The sequence below is a fragment of the Syzygium oleosum genome, unplaced genomic scaffold (assembly GCF_021117445.2).
Source record: "Syzygium oleosum isolate NSW1041296 unplaced genomic scaffold, Sole_v2.1 Sole_v2.22, whole genome shotgun sequence".
Taxonomy (NCBI): Eukaryota; Viridiplantae; Streptophyta; class Magnoliopsida; order Myrtales; family Myrtaceae; genus Syzygium; species Syzygium oleosum.
The window spans coordinates 5666848-5681835 of record NW_026607506.1 but is presented as its reverse complement, the minus strand read 5'-3'; the positions used below and the strand labels follow the sequence as shown (position 1 = coordinate 5681835).

The window sequence follows — 14988 nt, the reverse complement described above, 5'->3', positions numbered from 1 at the left end:
AGAAAAAAGAAAAGAAAAGAAAAGAAAATCATTTGGCACCGCGCAAATCAAAACCGCATTTTCTTAATCGCCCAATTAAAAGCTAAAGCGATCATCTAATTAAGTATGATTAGCGAGTGCCCGAGGTTCACTTGTCGTCAAAACGCCCCATCAAAATAAAAATATATTTCAATCGACTTCCATAATTGCGCAGAAATTACCGACGGGGCAGGCGGACCAAATTGAATAAAAAACGAAAGGACAGGAAACAAAAAGATTCACATGACAAAAGGAAAAGAGAAGGAAAATTTTCTATTCGATTTTTTCCCTTCCTTCCTTCTTTCCTTTTTTTTTTTTGGCTATTTCGATTTCCAAAGGGGGCAGGAAAATCCCATCTAACAACTTCACAAAAAAATGAGGGAAAAAATCTACCTGCTCTTGCTCTCTTCTGTCGAGGAAAAAAGACAACAAAAAAAAAATTTCATGACTCGGAGGGCAGGGAAGGGAAGGCAATCGATGTACAGCCGGCGGAACATCCACTTTACAATTCCTGATTGATTCTGGGCACACCCAAGAAGGAAGAACAAGAAAGATGAAAGATGATGATGATGGATTCGCAGAAATTTGCCAGGAGAAGGAAGATGGAAGGAGGAGGAGGAGGAGGAGGAGAAAGTGCAAAAAAAAATCTCGTCTTTTTACCCTTTTCTGGGTTCAATCGCGCGTGGATTGTCTTGGGGCAATGCGCATTTCACCAGCACTGATCCGTCTCCCACCGCCGGGTCGGGCAGAACCCGCCGACCCCCCGCGGCCGGCGGCCGCGGCCGATGCCGCTGGCGGCCGCCCCCCCACCGAGGGACAGATCGTACACGGCCCGCGCCGCCGGGTCGGAGAGCGTCTCGTAGGCGCCGTGGATCTCGATGAAGTCCCGGCCGTCGCGCCCCGCGGCGTCCGGGTGGTGCGCCTTCGCCAGGGCACGGTACGCCGCCTTGATCTCCCGGGCCGACGCGTTCTCCCGCACCCGCAGGATCTCGTACAGGCTCGGCCCCTCCCCACGCCGCGGCAGCGGCTCGAGCTCGGCGATCGACGGCGACGGTGGGGCGCGGCAGGTGGCGCGGCAGGACACCCGGTGCCTCGAAGTCGGAGTCCTGGCGGCGGCGGCGGCGGCGGCGGGGTAAGCGGCAGCTCCGGCGACGGGGCGGCGGGGAGGAGGAGAGGCGAACGACGGAGGAGGAGGAGGCGGGGTTAGGGTTAGGGACATCTGAGAGTTGGAGGAGAGCTTTGCGAGGGGCAAAATGGGGAATTTGATCGGAATCTCGCGAGTGCGCATACATGAAAGAGAGAAATCGGGGAAGGGGGGGATTTTATACGCGCGCGAAGAATTCCGACCTCGGGGGCAAATCTGGAATTTCCAACCGGGGGGGGGGGGGGTTCGAGGCGATGACGTGGCAGGGCGGATTTCTTTTTCTGGGCTTCTAGAACATCTGCCCTTTTGTTTTTTATTTTATTTTCTAACGAGCCAATACCACAGAAAAAAATTCCAATAAGCCAGTACACTCGTGCCGTACTTATTACGAAAATTACAAAAAAAACAGGTCAAATAGGTACACCGACATCGTATTTACCTCGGGTTAATTTTTTTGTATCGCGAAAAACCTCAAATCGGATACACTGTGGGTTGCATTTACCCCGGACTAAATTTCATGTTCTACCAGCCACGCGTTGCTTTCTATCACATCACTCCGAACGAAGTTTTATTATAACATTCCTCCGGTTTGGAAATTGATCCGCAATCGAGTTCTTTATTTCATTTATCCGTTATTAATTTCTAATTATCAAGTTCAAGAATGTTAAATATTAGGAAAAAAAATTTCTTTGTATTGCACTGTTTACGCCTTACTAGATTTTGTATCACAAAAAATTAAAGATTTTTAGTACCCTCGAAAACTTGAGGGAGCCCTTTGGACAAAATTCAGCACGTTTTAGCGGAGTAGGTAATCTAATATTTTGATGATTTGAAATTTCTTGTAACAACAAAAAAAAATAGATTAAGAGTAAATGTGGCACGAATATAACGAGAAGATTAGTTTGTGTATAAGCGGCACGGGTTTACCGGCCTGTAATTTTTTGTGATACACAAATTAGTTTTGTGTAGGTGTGATCAGAATGTATCAATTTGAAATTTTGTTTTTTGAATTAATTTTCTTTTTTTAGCTCTCTTTCTTTTTTATTTACGTGCATTATGAGATAGCCAGTGACTGGAATGATTCCGTGGGCTGTGGCTTCGGTGGGAAATTGGAATGGGAATGTGGGAATGGGTGTGTCATTGAATGATGTGTTGGAATTTCCACCGACAGGAAAGGCCCTTTTTTCTTAAGTCTTTTAATCCTTTGTCTAGCTCAAAAGATAACATTAAAAAAAGCTTAGAATGATAAAGGATTATTCGATTTTCGAGATACTAATTGTGCATATTACGACGACGGTCGATGATGATGTATTCAAAAATTGTCGTTGTTTAGGGTTCGGGGTCACTTAACATATGCTCTAGGGGAGTTTTTTCAAACAAAATCGTTTTTCACTATCTCGGAAATGATATGGCTTTTTGAAATCGTGATTATATGTATCGGATGACACGAGAGTGGACGATATACTGCAAATTATATAATTCCCTTCATTAGTCGTTCAGAAAGCGTTGTCCAAGCTCTGTTTAACAAAATGATAATAAACGAGCAACAGCGTGCAACTTGCCAATGTCATCTCAACCCAGGGTTATGTTATTGAATAGGTCAATCAGAGCACAACTCGTTTAGTAGCGTGTAGAAAAATTGATCGTACTAGACGACCCATTTATGAGATCTTGTACACGGTCGATATAATATGTTTAGTCATTTATGTTGTGCATGCAATACAATTAAATCCTAACAATTTCAATTGATTCGATTGATTTTTATATTTTTTACAAAAAAAGTGCAATCAAATATCCTGACAAAGATTACATACTATCCACATGGTACTCAAAATTTACCTACGTGGCATTCTTAAATTGTGCTTTAGACCTGTTAAATGGGTCTCAACACCCATATATGACCCATTTAAAAAATAAATGGGTCGATACAATTTTGAAGAGCCCATCTTAAATGGGTATTAAAGTTTTAAAATCTATCATAAATGGATCTTAATGGGTTGAGTGTGGAACTTATTTTCAACCCACTCATTAAGCCCCCCTTTTTATAAAAATATTTTTTAAAAATAAAATTTTTTAATTTTCTTTTTCCTTTTCTTTACTTTTATTTTTTTTCTCTTTCTCTTTTCGGCCGATGGCCGGCCACCGGCCACAGGGGAGGAATGACCTCGCCACAGGTCGGCGAGGCCTCAGGCTCGTCGAAATCGGGCGAGCTTGGTCTCGCCGGCCTATGGCGAGGCTCCAGCCTCACCAATCTGGCGAGACTCGAGCTCACTAGCCACGGGCGAGCTCGAGGCTCACATGAGGCCGGCGAGGCCTCGACCTCGTCAAATCAGCGAGCTCGTCCTCACCCGTGGCCAGTGGCCGAACGCCGATTGTCGTTGTGGCCAGCCACCAGCCAAAAATAATGGAAAAATTACAAATAATTAAAAATTGGATTTTAAAAAAATTAAAAATTGTATTGTATGAAAATGTTTTAGTGGTATAATTTTTAAAAGTCATAAGAAATAAGTTTTCTTATATTGAGTTAAATATAGAAGTGTTTTAGCAATATGGGTCAGGTCGGGTATGTGTCGAGTCGGGTATGGGTCGGGATATTTACATTACAAATAAAATGGGTCATAAACGGGTTAATGAGTCAATTTGGGTCGGACCATTTATAACCCGACTTGACCCACTCGTTTAACAGGTCTATTATGTTTTTTTCACAAAATAAATTCTAAAAATTAATTGCATTTTCCAATTAAGGTTGGAGCTCAATCAAATCAATTGAAATGTTTATAATTCAATTGCACTTTTTATAAAAGTTAATAATTTAATTGAACCGATCAAAAGTTAATATATTCGGTGGCATTTTATAAAAGGCATGGACAGACCAGATCGATTTTAGTGAGAAAATTATGTGAACCGTGAGGTGATTTTATCGATGCAAGTCATTGAAGATGGGGTTGACTTTACTCTGTGTTATTAATGTAAGTCATTAAAAGTATGATTTTATTCCTAATATTCATTTCAATTCCAAGTTCAAATATAGTTTCATACTATTTTTAAGTACGCAATTTTTAATTTACATTTATTTGATATGTTCTTTAATCTGTAATTAAATTTTTTTATATATCTTCTCACGGTTATTTCAATAGCAATATGAAACCGCAGGGATTACTGTAACTTGGTTTAGTTTCTTCTATTTTAATCTCCATTTGCTTTTAGAACATGAATTTCATACAAATATTTTTACTTTACCCGGATTACATATTGACTCATACGAAAACTTCATTCTCTATTTTCAATTTAGCTTCTTTTTTTTTTCTATCTTTTGATTGGTCGGTGGAAATTTTTCTTTGGATTTTTAATTATGTTCTATGTTTTAATTTTTTTTATTCGGTTATTCATTTCAAGCTACCGTTTCCGCTTTTGTCTTCTCTTCGTGTCGTCATGGCATCAATATCTCGTTTGGTAAATTTATTTTTATCACGGTTCTATTTTCATTGGTCAAAGAACCTTTTTTGGAAAAATATATTCTATTTAGAATATATTAGAATATATTTTAATGTATATTTTCCACCATCCCCGGCAACAAAAAAAGTCCGGCAGAACGACCCGTTGACCCACGCCATCCCCGGGAACACGGGAGCGGGAAAGCCTCGTACGTGCCAAAGCTTCTAGAAGGCGTGAGGGACACACACCCTCGGGAGCTACACGTGTCGCCATCTCCTCGGTTCCGGACGCGCCAGTCCAAAGTCAGTCACTGCGAAATCAACGGTTTGAGACGCGTGACAGTGACCACCCATCTGTCGTCCTAGCATTCGTCAGGTTCGGCGCCGCGCCGAGTAATTAACAGAACGTTTGATCATAGTAATGTCGATTATAATGCAAGTTTATTGCAGATTGATTGTTTATTACCGTGTTTGCTTACAATAATAAATATTGCAGCATAATTTTTTTTATAATTAAAAATATTTATTTATTTATTTATTTATATTTTTTTATGCAAAATGAGTTATCCTATTTTTCAGATTATTCATTTTCTGTAAAATAAACGCATTTAGCTAGCATGCTCGGATATATCTACCGAGACAATAACGTATCTACCGAGAGAATAACGTATCGTGGCGATTGACTCTTTCTCATTCGAGAGCCGCGTTCCCTTGAAATGTCCAAAGTAACATATACTTTTAACAATAAAGAAGAAATTTGATGGAAAGATGGTTTCGAACTGGTTATATGCGGCTCATTTGAAGTTTTTAATCGAAGAAGAAAAATCGAATCGTTCGAATACCGTTATAACTCTGATTGAGCTGCAGATGCTCCATTTAAGATAAGAGGGTTTCGTTGGTAAATACCATATCGCATCAAAACCCACTTAGAATGAACAAATCAAGGATTGATTTATGCACCTAGCTTGATGGCAATGGCTAAGTTCATTAGTTTAAATGAATTCAGAATTCCCATTGCTTCACCTGTTTCTAAACACTGGCCAACCCTTCTCCGTACTCCAATTATGAAAACGAAGCAAATTTGTGTCGAGGGAATCTTTTCGTGTGCATCACGGCATATAACCCTTCATTCCATGTGGATAATCTAGGAATATACATTTCCCTAGCCCCGACTCTAGCGTGCCACCACTCACAACAACATAAGCAAGGCGACCAAACACTCCGTGTCCAACATAACTGGCGGATTTCACTGATTGCATTTCTTTAGGAGTTTTCCAATCGTTTGTGTTGCGATAGTGATCTGTTCACTAATCAATAAGCGGTATGCTCATCTAACCCATCACTTTAGAGAAGAGAGCGGGCCTCTCTTCGACACAATTTCTACGACTCCCGTCCAGCTGCGGTGTGTCGGCATCAGCACCGTGATTTGTGTATCCAAGGCATCTAGAAGTCCTCGTTGCAGCTCCAAAACAGGCCTGTTCGGTAACTGTCTTGCGTCAGAAGTGGCCACTGGCCAGTGTGATGAAGTTAATGTTGTTTTCTATGTCCTTTCTTATTTTTATTTTTACTTTTTATGACGGAGTTAATTGTCTTTAGCTTCATTGCGTGGAGAGATTGCCACGTGGCAAGGCTTCTAGAAGACTTCCTTTTCAGTAGATTCCACTATTTTTTTTGCCCTTTCGCAAAAGTACAAACCGTTTCGGTGGTCGAGCGATTGATGGTTGCGAGCTCTCTTTCATCACAAAATTCAATGATACTGTCTATGGTGGGTGTTAACTTTTAATAATCATCATTGTTATTGACAATTAAATTAGCTAAGCATGCTCGTGTATATCTACAAGAGAGTAAAGTAGTGGTTGCGATCGACTCTTTTGTATCGACGAGTCGGGTGAAATTTTCAAAGTTGTATCTGTCAAATTATCCTTACTTTTGATTAAAAGAAAAAGAAATTTTGATGAAAAGATGTTTTGGAACGGGTTAGACATGACTCTAAAGAAGTTATTAATTGAAGAAAAAATCAATTAGTTCAAATACCGTTATAACTCTAATTGAGCTATAGATACACTATTTAGATAAGAATTTCCCCCTCTTTTTTTTTCCTATATACACACTAATTTGAATCCACTTAAATGAAATAAAAAAAATTAAGGTTTGTTTTATGCACCTAGCTTAATGGCAATGGCTACTTTCGTTAGTTGAAATGAATGCATTACTCCAATTGTTATTGTTGTGAAATAAAATGAAAACCATCGAATCTTGTGATTTAAGTCTAACACAAGAAGAATTTTATTTTTTTTGGAAATCTATGATAAAACAGATCGATCCCATCAAAGTAATCTCTCTACCGAACATATATCAGGATGAATCTTCCTTGGTCACCACAACCTACATCTCTCACTTCATGCGCATAGCTTAGAAATATCCATTTTGTTACCATCGTTTGGTGTCACTCACACTAGTATGAGCAGGGCAACCAAATACTCTCAGTAATCAGTAGGCTTATCTAACTATGTTTCTTCGAGAGTTTTGTAATTAATTGTTGGCAGAACTCCCGAAGACCAACAAGCGTTATTTACCGCTTCAGCCCGGTAATCTTCATCTAACCGGCATCGAAGAGTAAAGAAAACTCTCTCTCTCTCTCTCTCTCTCTCTCTCTCTCTCTCTCTCTCTCTCTCTCTCTCTCTAATACAATTCCGTTCATCGGTTTTGTGACTCCGTTCAGCTGTGGTGTGTCGGCACCGATGCAGTGTTTCACCACGCTTTCCTCCGCATAAAACCAAAAAAGCCCCTCAAAATAGAATTCCAACTATTTTTCGATTCTCACGTACATAATCCAAACGGTGCATATAAAATTAGGTCTAAACAAATTTAGAGAAGACGTGCGCCGCTAGCTCATGTAAGCCTAATGTTCTTAAATCATGAAACTCAATGGGAGACCAACGAGAGTATTTCTGATACGGCGATTCATATATCTCGGACACATATAGATGTCGTTTAAATTCAGGGCATCACAGGTTGACACGACACGAAACACGATACGAAACACAATGAAAAATTTAGCATATCCAATGAGCTCTATCCCATGTTCCGAGGCATCTAGAAGCCCCTCCTCGGCTGTCCGAAATCGATGCTGTCTCCATGTCTTTTTCTATGGACGAAGTTCGATGAGCTTTCATTCATGTGCAGTGAGGGGTCGCCACTTGGAAGGGTTTCTAGAAGACTTTCTGCTTGGGCAGATTCCCCAAATCGCTTCGCGAGGGCATCAAAAGCATGAAAGTTACACCCATTTCGAGTTATTTTTCACCATGTCATAACAAATAAAATAAACATAATTGCTTTTTATTAGTAGGTCGATGTGAGACTACATCTTTACTCAAATAATTATTTCAGACCGATGAATTTTCCGTTGCAGCAATTGGATAGCTAGAAAGACTTCATAGATAGGCTAGAAAAGAGGGCTCGCTTTCTTCGGTAATTATAGATTTCTCATTGTGATCTATGGTTAGATTGAGTAATCATGATGAGCCCCAGTGACTATTAAATTAGCTAGAGTAATCGTGGCGATTGACTCTTCTTCATTAGTAAGTCGCGTTCGGGTGAAATTTCCAAAGTAGTAGTTATCAGATTAAATGTACTTTAAAAAAAAAGGAGAGAATTCTAACATAAAGATGTTTTAGAATGATTACACATGGCTCGTTTGGAGTTTTTGATTGAAAAAAGAAAATCAAATAAAATAACCACAATCATGGCAAGTTCATTCGGAGATACTTTACTTTATCCCTTAACGGTAGGGATGTGCAAAAGAACCGGGAATCGCCCGGAACCGGACCGGAACCGAACCGGACCGGCTTGGAACTGGACCGGACCGGCTCGGAACTGGAAGTTCCCGTGAGAACCGGTCCGGTCCCCGGTTCTAATTTACTAGAATCGGTGAGTATCGGTCTAGTTTCCGATTCTAGGCGTGAAACCGCCCACCCACCCATCCGGACCGGACCGGTAATTTATAAATATACATATATATATAATTTTTAAGAAAAATTTCAAAAAAAAAACATTTTTAGAAAATTGAAAACCATAAAATCCCTAATTTGAAGCTCAACTCTTAATTTCTATCAACTCACGACCGCACCTATATCCGTTCATCTCCTCATTCTCTTACTCTCGGTCACCTCCATTTGCGTGAAACTTGATGGGATCGGTTTCATGGACCCACCCGGAAATCGGATCGGACCGGTAGTCCGGTTCCCCGGTGGATCCACGGAACCAACAGGCGGTTCTTAGTTCTAATTTCTCGGAACCGGTCCTTAGTGGGCAGTTCTTGATTTTATGTTGGAAACCGCCCACTCGGACCATGCTCATCCCTACTTAACGGGACTACATAATTGCAATATAAAATGATATAGGGTTGTCTTAATAATACCATATTGCATCAAAATCCACTCAAATGAAAAAAAAAATATTAGGATTGATTTATACACCTAGCTTGATGGCAATGGCTAATTTCATCAGTTAAAATGAATGCATTATTCCCTATTGCTATTTTTCAAAAAAAAATCACACTGAGATTTTTCTTTTCGAGTTTTCCTCTCTCTTGTATGAGAAAATTCTTGTTCCAAAGTTTATGGAGAGTTGAGTGCATTTTGTTCTAAAAATTTAAGCAATTAGAGGGCCGCACATAATAAATCTTATATCTCAATGCCACTTTTATGAAAATTTCAACTTTATATATACATGGGAAGTCGATATGCATCAGTAAACAAAGACATAAATGCATAAGAGATCCTAAAACTTGTTATGAAAGTGCAATCACATTCTAAGACTTTTAAAAAATACAATCAAGTCCTAAAACTTGTTAAGAAAGTGTAATAAGGTCCTAAAACTTTCAAAAAGTGCAATCAACGAAAGGACTTGATTTGACTAGTTTGGCAAGTTTTAGGACATGAGTGCACTTTTTGAAAGTTTTAGAACTTAATTGCACTTTGGCCACAAATGTTATGACTTAATTGCACTTTTTGAAAGTTTTAGGATCAAATTGCACTTTATAACAAGTTTTAGGAATTTTAATGCACTTATCCTGTAAACAAATTATAGAAATCCATCACACACGATGAGAGAAAAATCAGTAAAAATGGTGAAAATGAATCGAACTCGAGGCATCTAAAATATGATATTCGTTTGAAAACACAACCGTTTGTCTGAAAGGTTAAGAAGCGACAAATGGCGAAATGCATATTATATTTTACGAATGAATATGGCTAAATTTCATGTTCACAAGAAGGAACAATGGCCCGTGAAATGATCATGATTGCTTATTTGTCTAATATCTTAAGAGCTCATTTATGCGTAAATGATTTGAAAAATATTTTCTTAGAAATAATCGCTTATATCGCTTACAAAAATGAATGAACGAAAAATAATTTTCATCGTTCACGAAGATGTTTAGATATAAATTATTGTCGACAATGAAAACAATTTTCATTGATAAATTATTTCATGCGACGTAAACGATTATTTTTAAAAAAATATTTTTCAAATTATTTATTTTTCACGAAACAAACAGAGCCTTACTTATGATAGATTTTTATGTTATAGCCGGAAAAAAAAAAAAATTATCCCCAATCAACTACCTTGAATACAGGAGATATTTTCTTGAGGAGAGACCAGCTGAAGACTGATGGACCCATCTTTTTTTTTTTTTTTGCAGTGTAAAATAATTTATCAGATGGGTATACCGTGGGTCCATGCAATGAAATAACTTTCTTGATATTATAAATTAAATAGAAAAAAATTGCATAATTTGGGTAGTGTGCAATCCACGTATACTGTCCTCACATAGGTATAGTCAATGTCAATGATAGATTTTTGTTTGCTGTCCAGCCAACTAATGGAGAGCCCACCAAATTGAATAAAAATGAATAGAGAGCTTGGAAAAGCAAAATCTAAAGCAACCATATTTTAAAGATTGCAAAAAAAAAAAAAAAATACAATGAGGGTCTCGTTTATAAGTCTTAACCCTTGTTTAGTCATTAATCCCGCCGAAGATATGCTTAATTTGACACGGCTTTGAAGAGGAAATGGTCGCTAGCTCCTCTCGATATATCTCGGACGTCGAGTGTGTCCGGTTCGTACAGTACTATTTGTAATTAAATCTTATGATCTATGAGTTGAAATGTACCGAGGCCGAGCTCGAAGCACTTGAAAATTCAATTAGACGCGTCTTGTCAACTTAAATGTGTGGAAGAAGTTAGACCCGGAAATTTGCACATGTTTGCTCAAAATGAGTCCCTAATTTATTATGAAGTAGAGCCAAAGCTGCATAGGTTGGTCCATCGTGGAACGTCATTAGAAATTGGATTTTCATACGTAATTGAGAATAAATCATTGAAAAATAGAGAGAGGGGGGGACCTGGTTTTGGTGGGCAAAATCTGTTAGTTTTGCTTAGATCACCCACAGTTTAAGAACTGTGGGATGTCCACTCAAATCAATCGAATCAATCAAATCAAACAGTTAGTCTTGCTCTTTGCACTATTGAGCCTTTGTTTCTAAGTTTTGTTCATTTTCTTCAATAATTTTACTCAATTCCACGCGAGTGGGTTAACACTTTTATCACGCCGGGCAAGCACTTCTTCGCCTATATCTCTCAGATTTGTTAAGGTTTTGTATCTCATTGCATTTTTTGTTTTGAAGGTTAAGGCTCCGTCTACCTCGCGAAATTAAAAAAATGAATTATTTGAAAAATAATTTTCTAAAATTTCTGTTTGTATCGCTTAAAATAACTGATTTAATAAAACTTTTTTTTTCGGTATCTTAATAATTTATGTCCGAACATTTTTGTAAATTGATGAAAATATTTTTCGTCTATTCATTTTTTTAGATTTTTTTTTTTTTTTGTAACCCAGGGAACCCCCGCACGGCCGACAGCCGGGGGGGTAAACCCTGGGGGCGACACATGCTAGCCACCACACACGTGCCACCGGTTAAGTCACCCTGCGGCGCCCTGGATTCGAACGCTCAACCTTTTGCGAGAGGAAGAGCGCCCGCTCCAGCGACGCCACCCAGGCGGGTGGTTTCATTTTTTTAGAATTAACATAATGAAAAATCTCAAATTGGTACATCTAGATAAATTTACTCCAAACTAATTTTTTAACTGTCAAAAATCTCAAACTGTTATACTTGTGACAAATATACCTTAAACTAATTTTTCGATCATCAAAAATTCTAAATTAATCCCTTTTTGTTAGCAAGACAAACTATCATTTTATGGGAAGAAAAACGGACCTCCAAGAACAATGGAGGTGATGGCAACGAAACACCGGGGACAGTTAGAAAGGCCAAAAGAAAAGGACTACTTATGAATTTTGGGCCCATTGGGTTTAGGGCCATTTCGTGCTCAATTGATGTTTTTGATTTTGCGTAACGTAGTGAAAAACTACATTCACCATTCGGCAACCTAAACCCCTTCTTTACCAACAGATAATTGTGACAATATATGGATGGTCAGTACTTGGTCTTGCTGTTGCGTTCGTAGCAATTGCTTAGGGTCCCAAGTGCGACACGTTAGCAGATCAACGCCGTGAACATTTTTGAATTGTGCAACACCTCTTATTTAGACTTCTTTATTTTTTGCGGGGATACGTGTATCGAAAGTTTTAAAACTTATTACGAAAGTGCAATTGAATCTTAAAATTTGAAAAAAGTGCAATCAAGTTCTAAAATTTGTCAAATTAATTCAATCGAGTTTTTTTGTTAACTCCGTCTAATTTGGTTAACGAAAAATGCTGACGTGATTTTTTTTTTTAATTTTCTCGTTCTTACGTGGCGTGGCTAAAATGACGTTATTTTGGCCAAATCTGATTTTTAAGACAAAGTTTATTTAAATTTAATTTAAAATAAGCTAAATAAAAAAATAAAAAAAGGGAAGGAAAACCACCCCACCCTCACCGACCCAGGCAAGGGCCTACAAACCCTCGTCACTTAGGGTGCGTTTTGGCAACTTGCCAAATAGTAACTGATTCTATTCTTTTATTTCCAGAATCAGTTTGGGAACAGAAATCCGTTTGTTAAATTTTTTGTGCCAATTGTGCCCAAAATCAGTTTTGAAACAGGATCAAGAAGTAAAAAAAAGCAACTTCTTGATTCTAGAACAATTTTTCCGGAATTGATTCTAGAACAATTTTTCCGGAATTGATTCTTCTTGGTTTTCTTCTTTTTTTTGGTTTGTTGTTGTTCTTCGGCCTCGCCACCCGCCGGCGACCGGCCACAGGCCAGGGCCGGTGAGGGCGACTCTCGGTTGCGACCGGCGAGGTCAGCCTCGCCAAATCTGGGCTAGCCGTCGGGACCGGCGAGGCCGGCGGCGAGGGCCACGACGCCGTCGCCGGCCCTGGCCTGTGGCCGGTCGTTGGCGCCGTCGACTGGCCATGGCCAAGGAAAGGAGGGGAAAGAAAGAAAAAAAAAAAAGAAAAGAAAGAAAGAAATATTAAAAAATTCAAAATATTATTAATAAAAAGAAATTTTGTGTAGTTACCAAACGTATTTCTGTTCTTTTTCTATTCTAAGAACAGAAATTTTGGGCAATTACCAAAAGCTTTCAAATGCTTAGAAATTGTTTCCGAGCACGGAATCAAAAAGAATTATTTCTATCCAGAATGTGTTTCTGAGCACAGAATGATTGTGATGCGCAGCGTTAGAGACTTGTGTATGTAAGAAATGATAAAAAAGTTAAAACAAAAAGAGGAGGGGTCAGACCCTGTAGGCTGTAATCATTCAAAGGCGCACACGCTGGGATTGAGAGAGGGTTTGCCTAAGTAGCACCGACACGCTTGGGAGGCGTTCGAGTTGGTGTCGGACACGTGTCGCGTGTCCGACACGCTCCGACACGCAGCTGACACGCTCCGACATGTGGTCAACGCGTGTCGGAGATCCGACACGCGGTCAACGCGCCGGACACGCCGGCGACACGCGTGTCCGGCGCCCAAGGTCGTGGGTCACGGAGGAGTTGGAGGAGTTGCAGAAAGGAGACGAGGACGGAGGCGGGGCCTCTTCGACGAGGCGGAGGCCGACGCCGATGCTGCTGCCGCCGACTTGCGGGAGCCGCCGCCGACGGGGACGTTCCGGAGGGTGCCGCCCTGGGTCCAGTAGCGGCGGCAGGACTTGCAGAAGTGGCGAGTCTGGAAAAGGTTGTAGTTGTTGTAGTAGGCTAGTAGCAAAACTTGGTGTTGGTGGAGTCGTAGTGCAGGCAGAGCAGCGCCTCCGCCTGAGGCGGCGGAGGCGGATGGTGCAAGCCGGCTCCTCCCCCCGCGACGGCGGCGGAGGCCTGAGGCCGGGCCTGCCTGCGCTCGCTCGTGTCCGAAGGCATGTCTTCTCCCTCGCGGGCGTCGAGGAGCGTGCAGAGAACAAGTGTTAAAACTTAAAAGCGAAGGCTTTGGAGGAGGGAGAGAAAGAGAATGGGGTGGAGACGTGAAGGAGAAGGCAGCATTTGTACTTTCCTTTTTTCAAATTTAATTATTTATTTTTAGTTTCTTAATTAATATATTTATTTATACATAATTATTTTTTGAAAACTTATGTGTATAATTTTTTTAGGGTAAATTCATTCTAGGATTTTTATTATTATTTATTTACTTATTTGAATCAAATTAAAAAATGATAATTTATCATGTATATATAAAAATATATATAATATACAACGTGTCCCAACGTGTCGGAATTCTCTATTTTTGAGAAATAACATGTCGCGTGTCGTGTCGTGTCGTGTCGTGTCGCGTCACGTGTCGCGTGTCGCGTGTCGGTGCTACTTAGGGATTTGCTAGAGATACCTGTGTACGTTTGGATTGACCTCGTCACCATGTTCGTCTTCTTCCCTGTAGGTGCGGCCTCTGATTGAACGAGGGTTTCCCAAATCTGGGTAGATGTGACTGCGGTTGAGTGAGGAATATTGTCCAAAAAGTCCTAAATTTATTGTACAACAGTCAATGCAGTTCTAAATCTTTCAATTATACCAATTTAGTCATAAACCTTTTAACGATTTTTCAATTTAGTCTTAAACCTTTTAACAATTTGTCAATGTGGTCATTTTGGCTAATTTTGGCCGGAAATCGCTAACGTTGACAATTTTTGTATTTTTTTTAAAATTTTCTGAAACTGTTTCTTTTTTTTTTCCCCTTTATTTTTACATAAGGCCAGTTGGGGCCAAGAAGTTAGCGGCCTCACCAGCCACAAGGTGAGGGTTGGTGACCCCCGCTGACCCCTGGGCAAGAGCTACGAAGCCCTCGCGGGCCACAGCGAGGGTGTCGCGGTCCTCGCTCGCCCTCGCTGTGGCCTGCAAGGGCTGGAACCCTTGCCCACTGCTAGCAAGGGCTTCACAGCTCTCGCCTAGTGTCAGTGGAGTTGCT

The 14988-nt window shown here is 40.1% G+C and overlaps 1 protein-coding gene across 1 annotated transcript; it reads right to left on the bottom strand.

Annotated features, from left to right (window-relative positions):
• Window positions 1-644: 644 nt before the first annotated feature.
• LOC130140810 (chaperone protein dnaJ 11, chloroplastic-like) lies at window positions 645-1304 on the bottom strand. Its single transcript, XM_056321291.1, has one exon. It carries the CDS (start codon window positions 1235-1237, stop codon window positions 728-730), a length of 510 nt encoding a protein of 169 aa, XP_056177266.1. The 5' UTR covers window positions 1238-1304; the 3' UTR covers window positions 645-727.
• Window positions 1305-14988: the final 13684 nt, after the last annotated feature.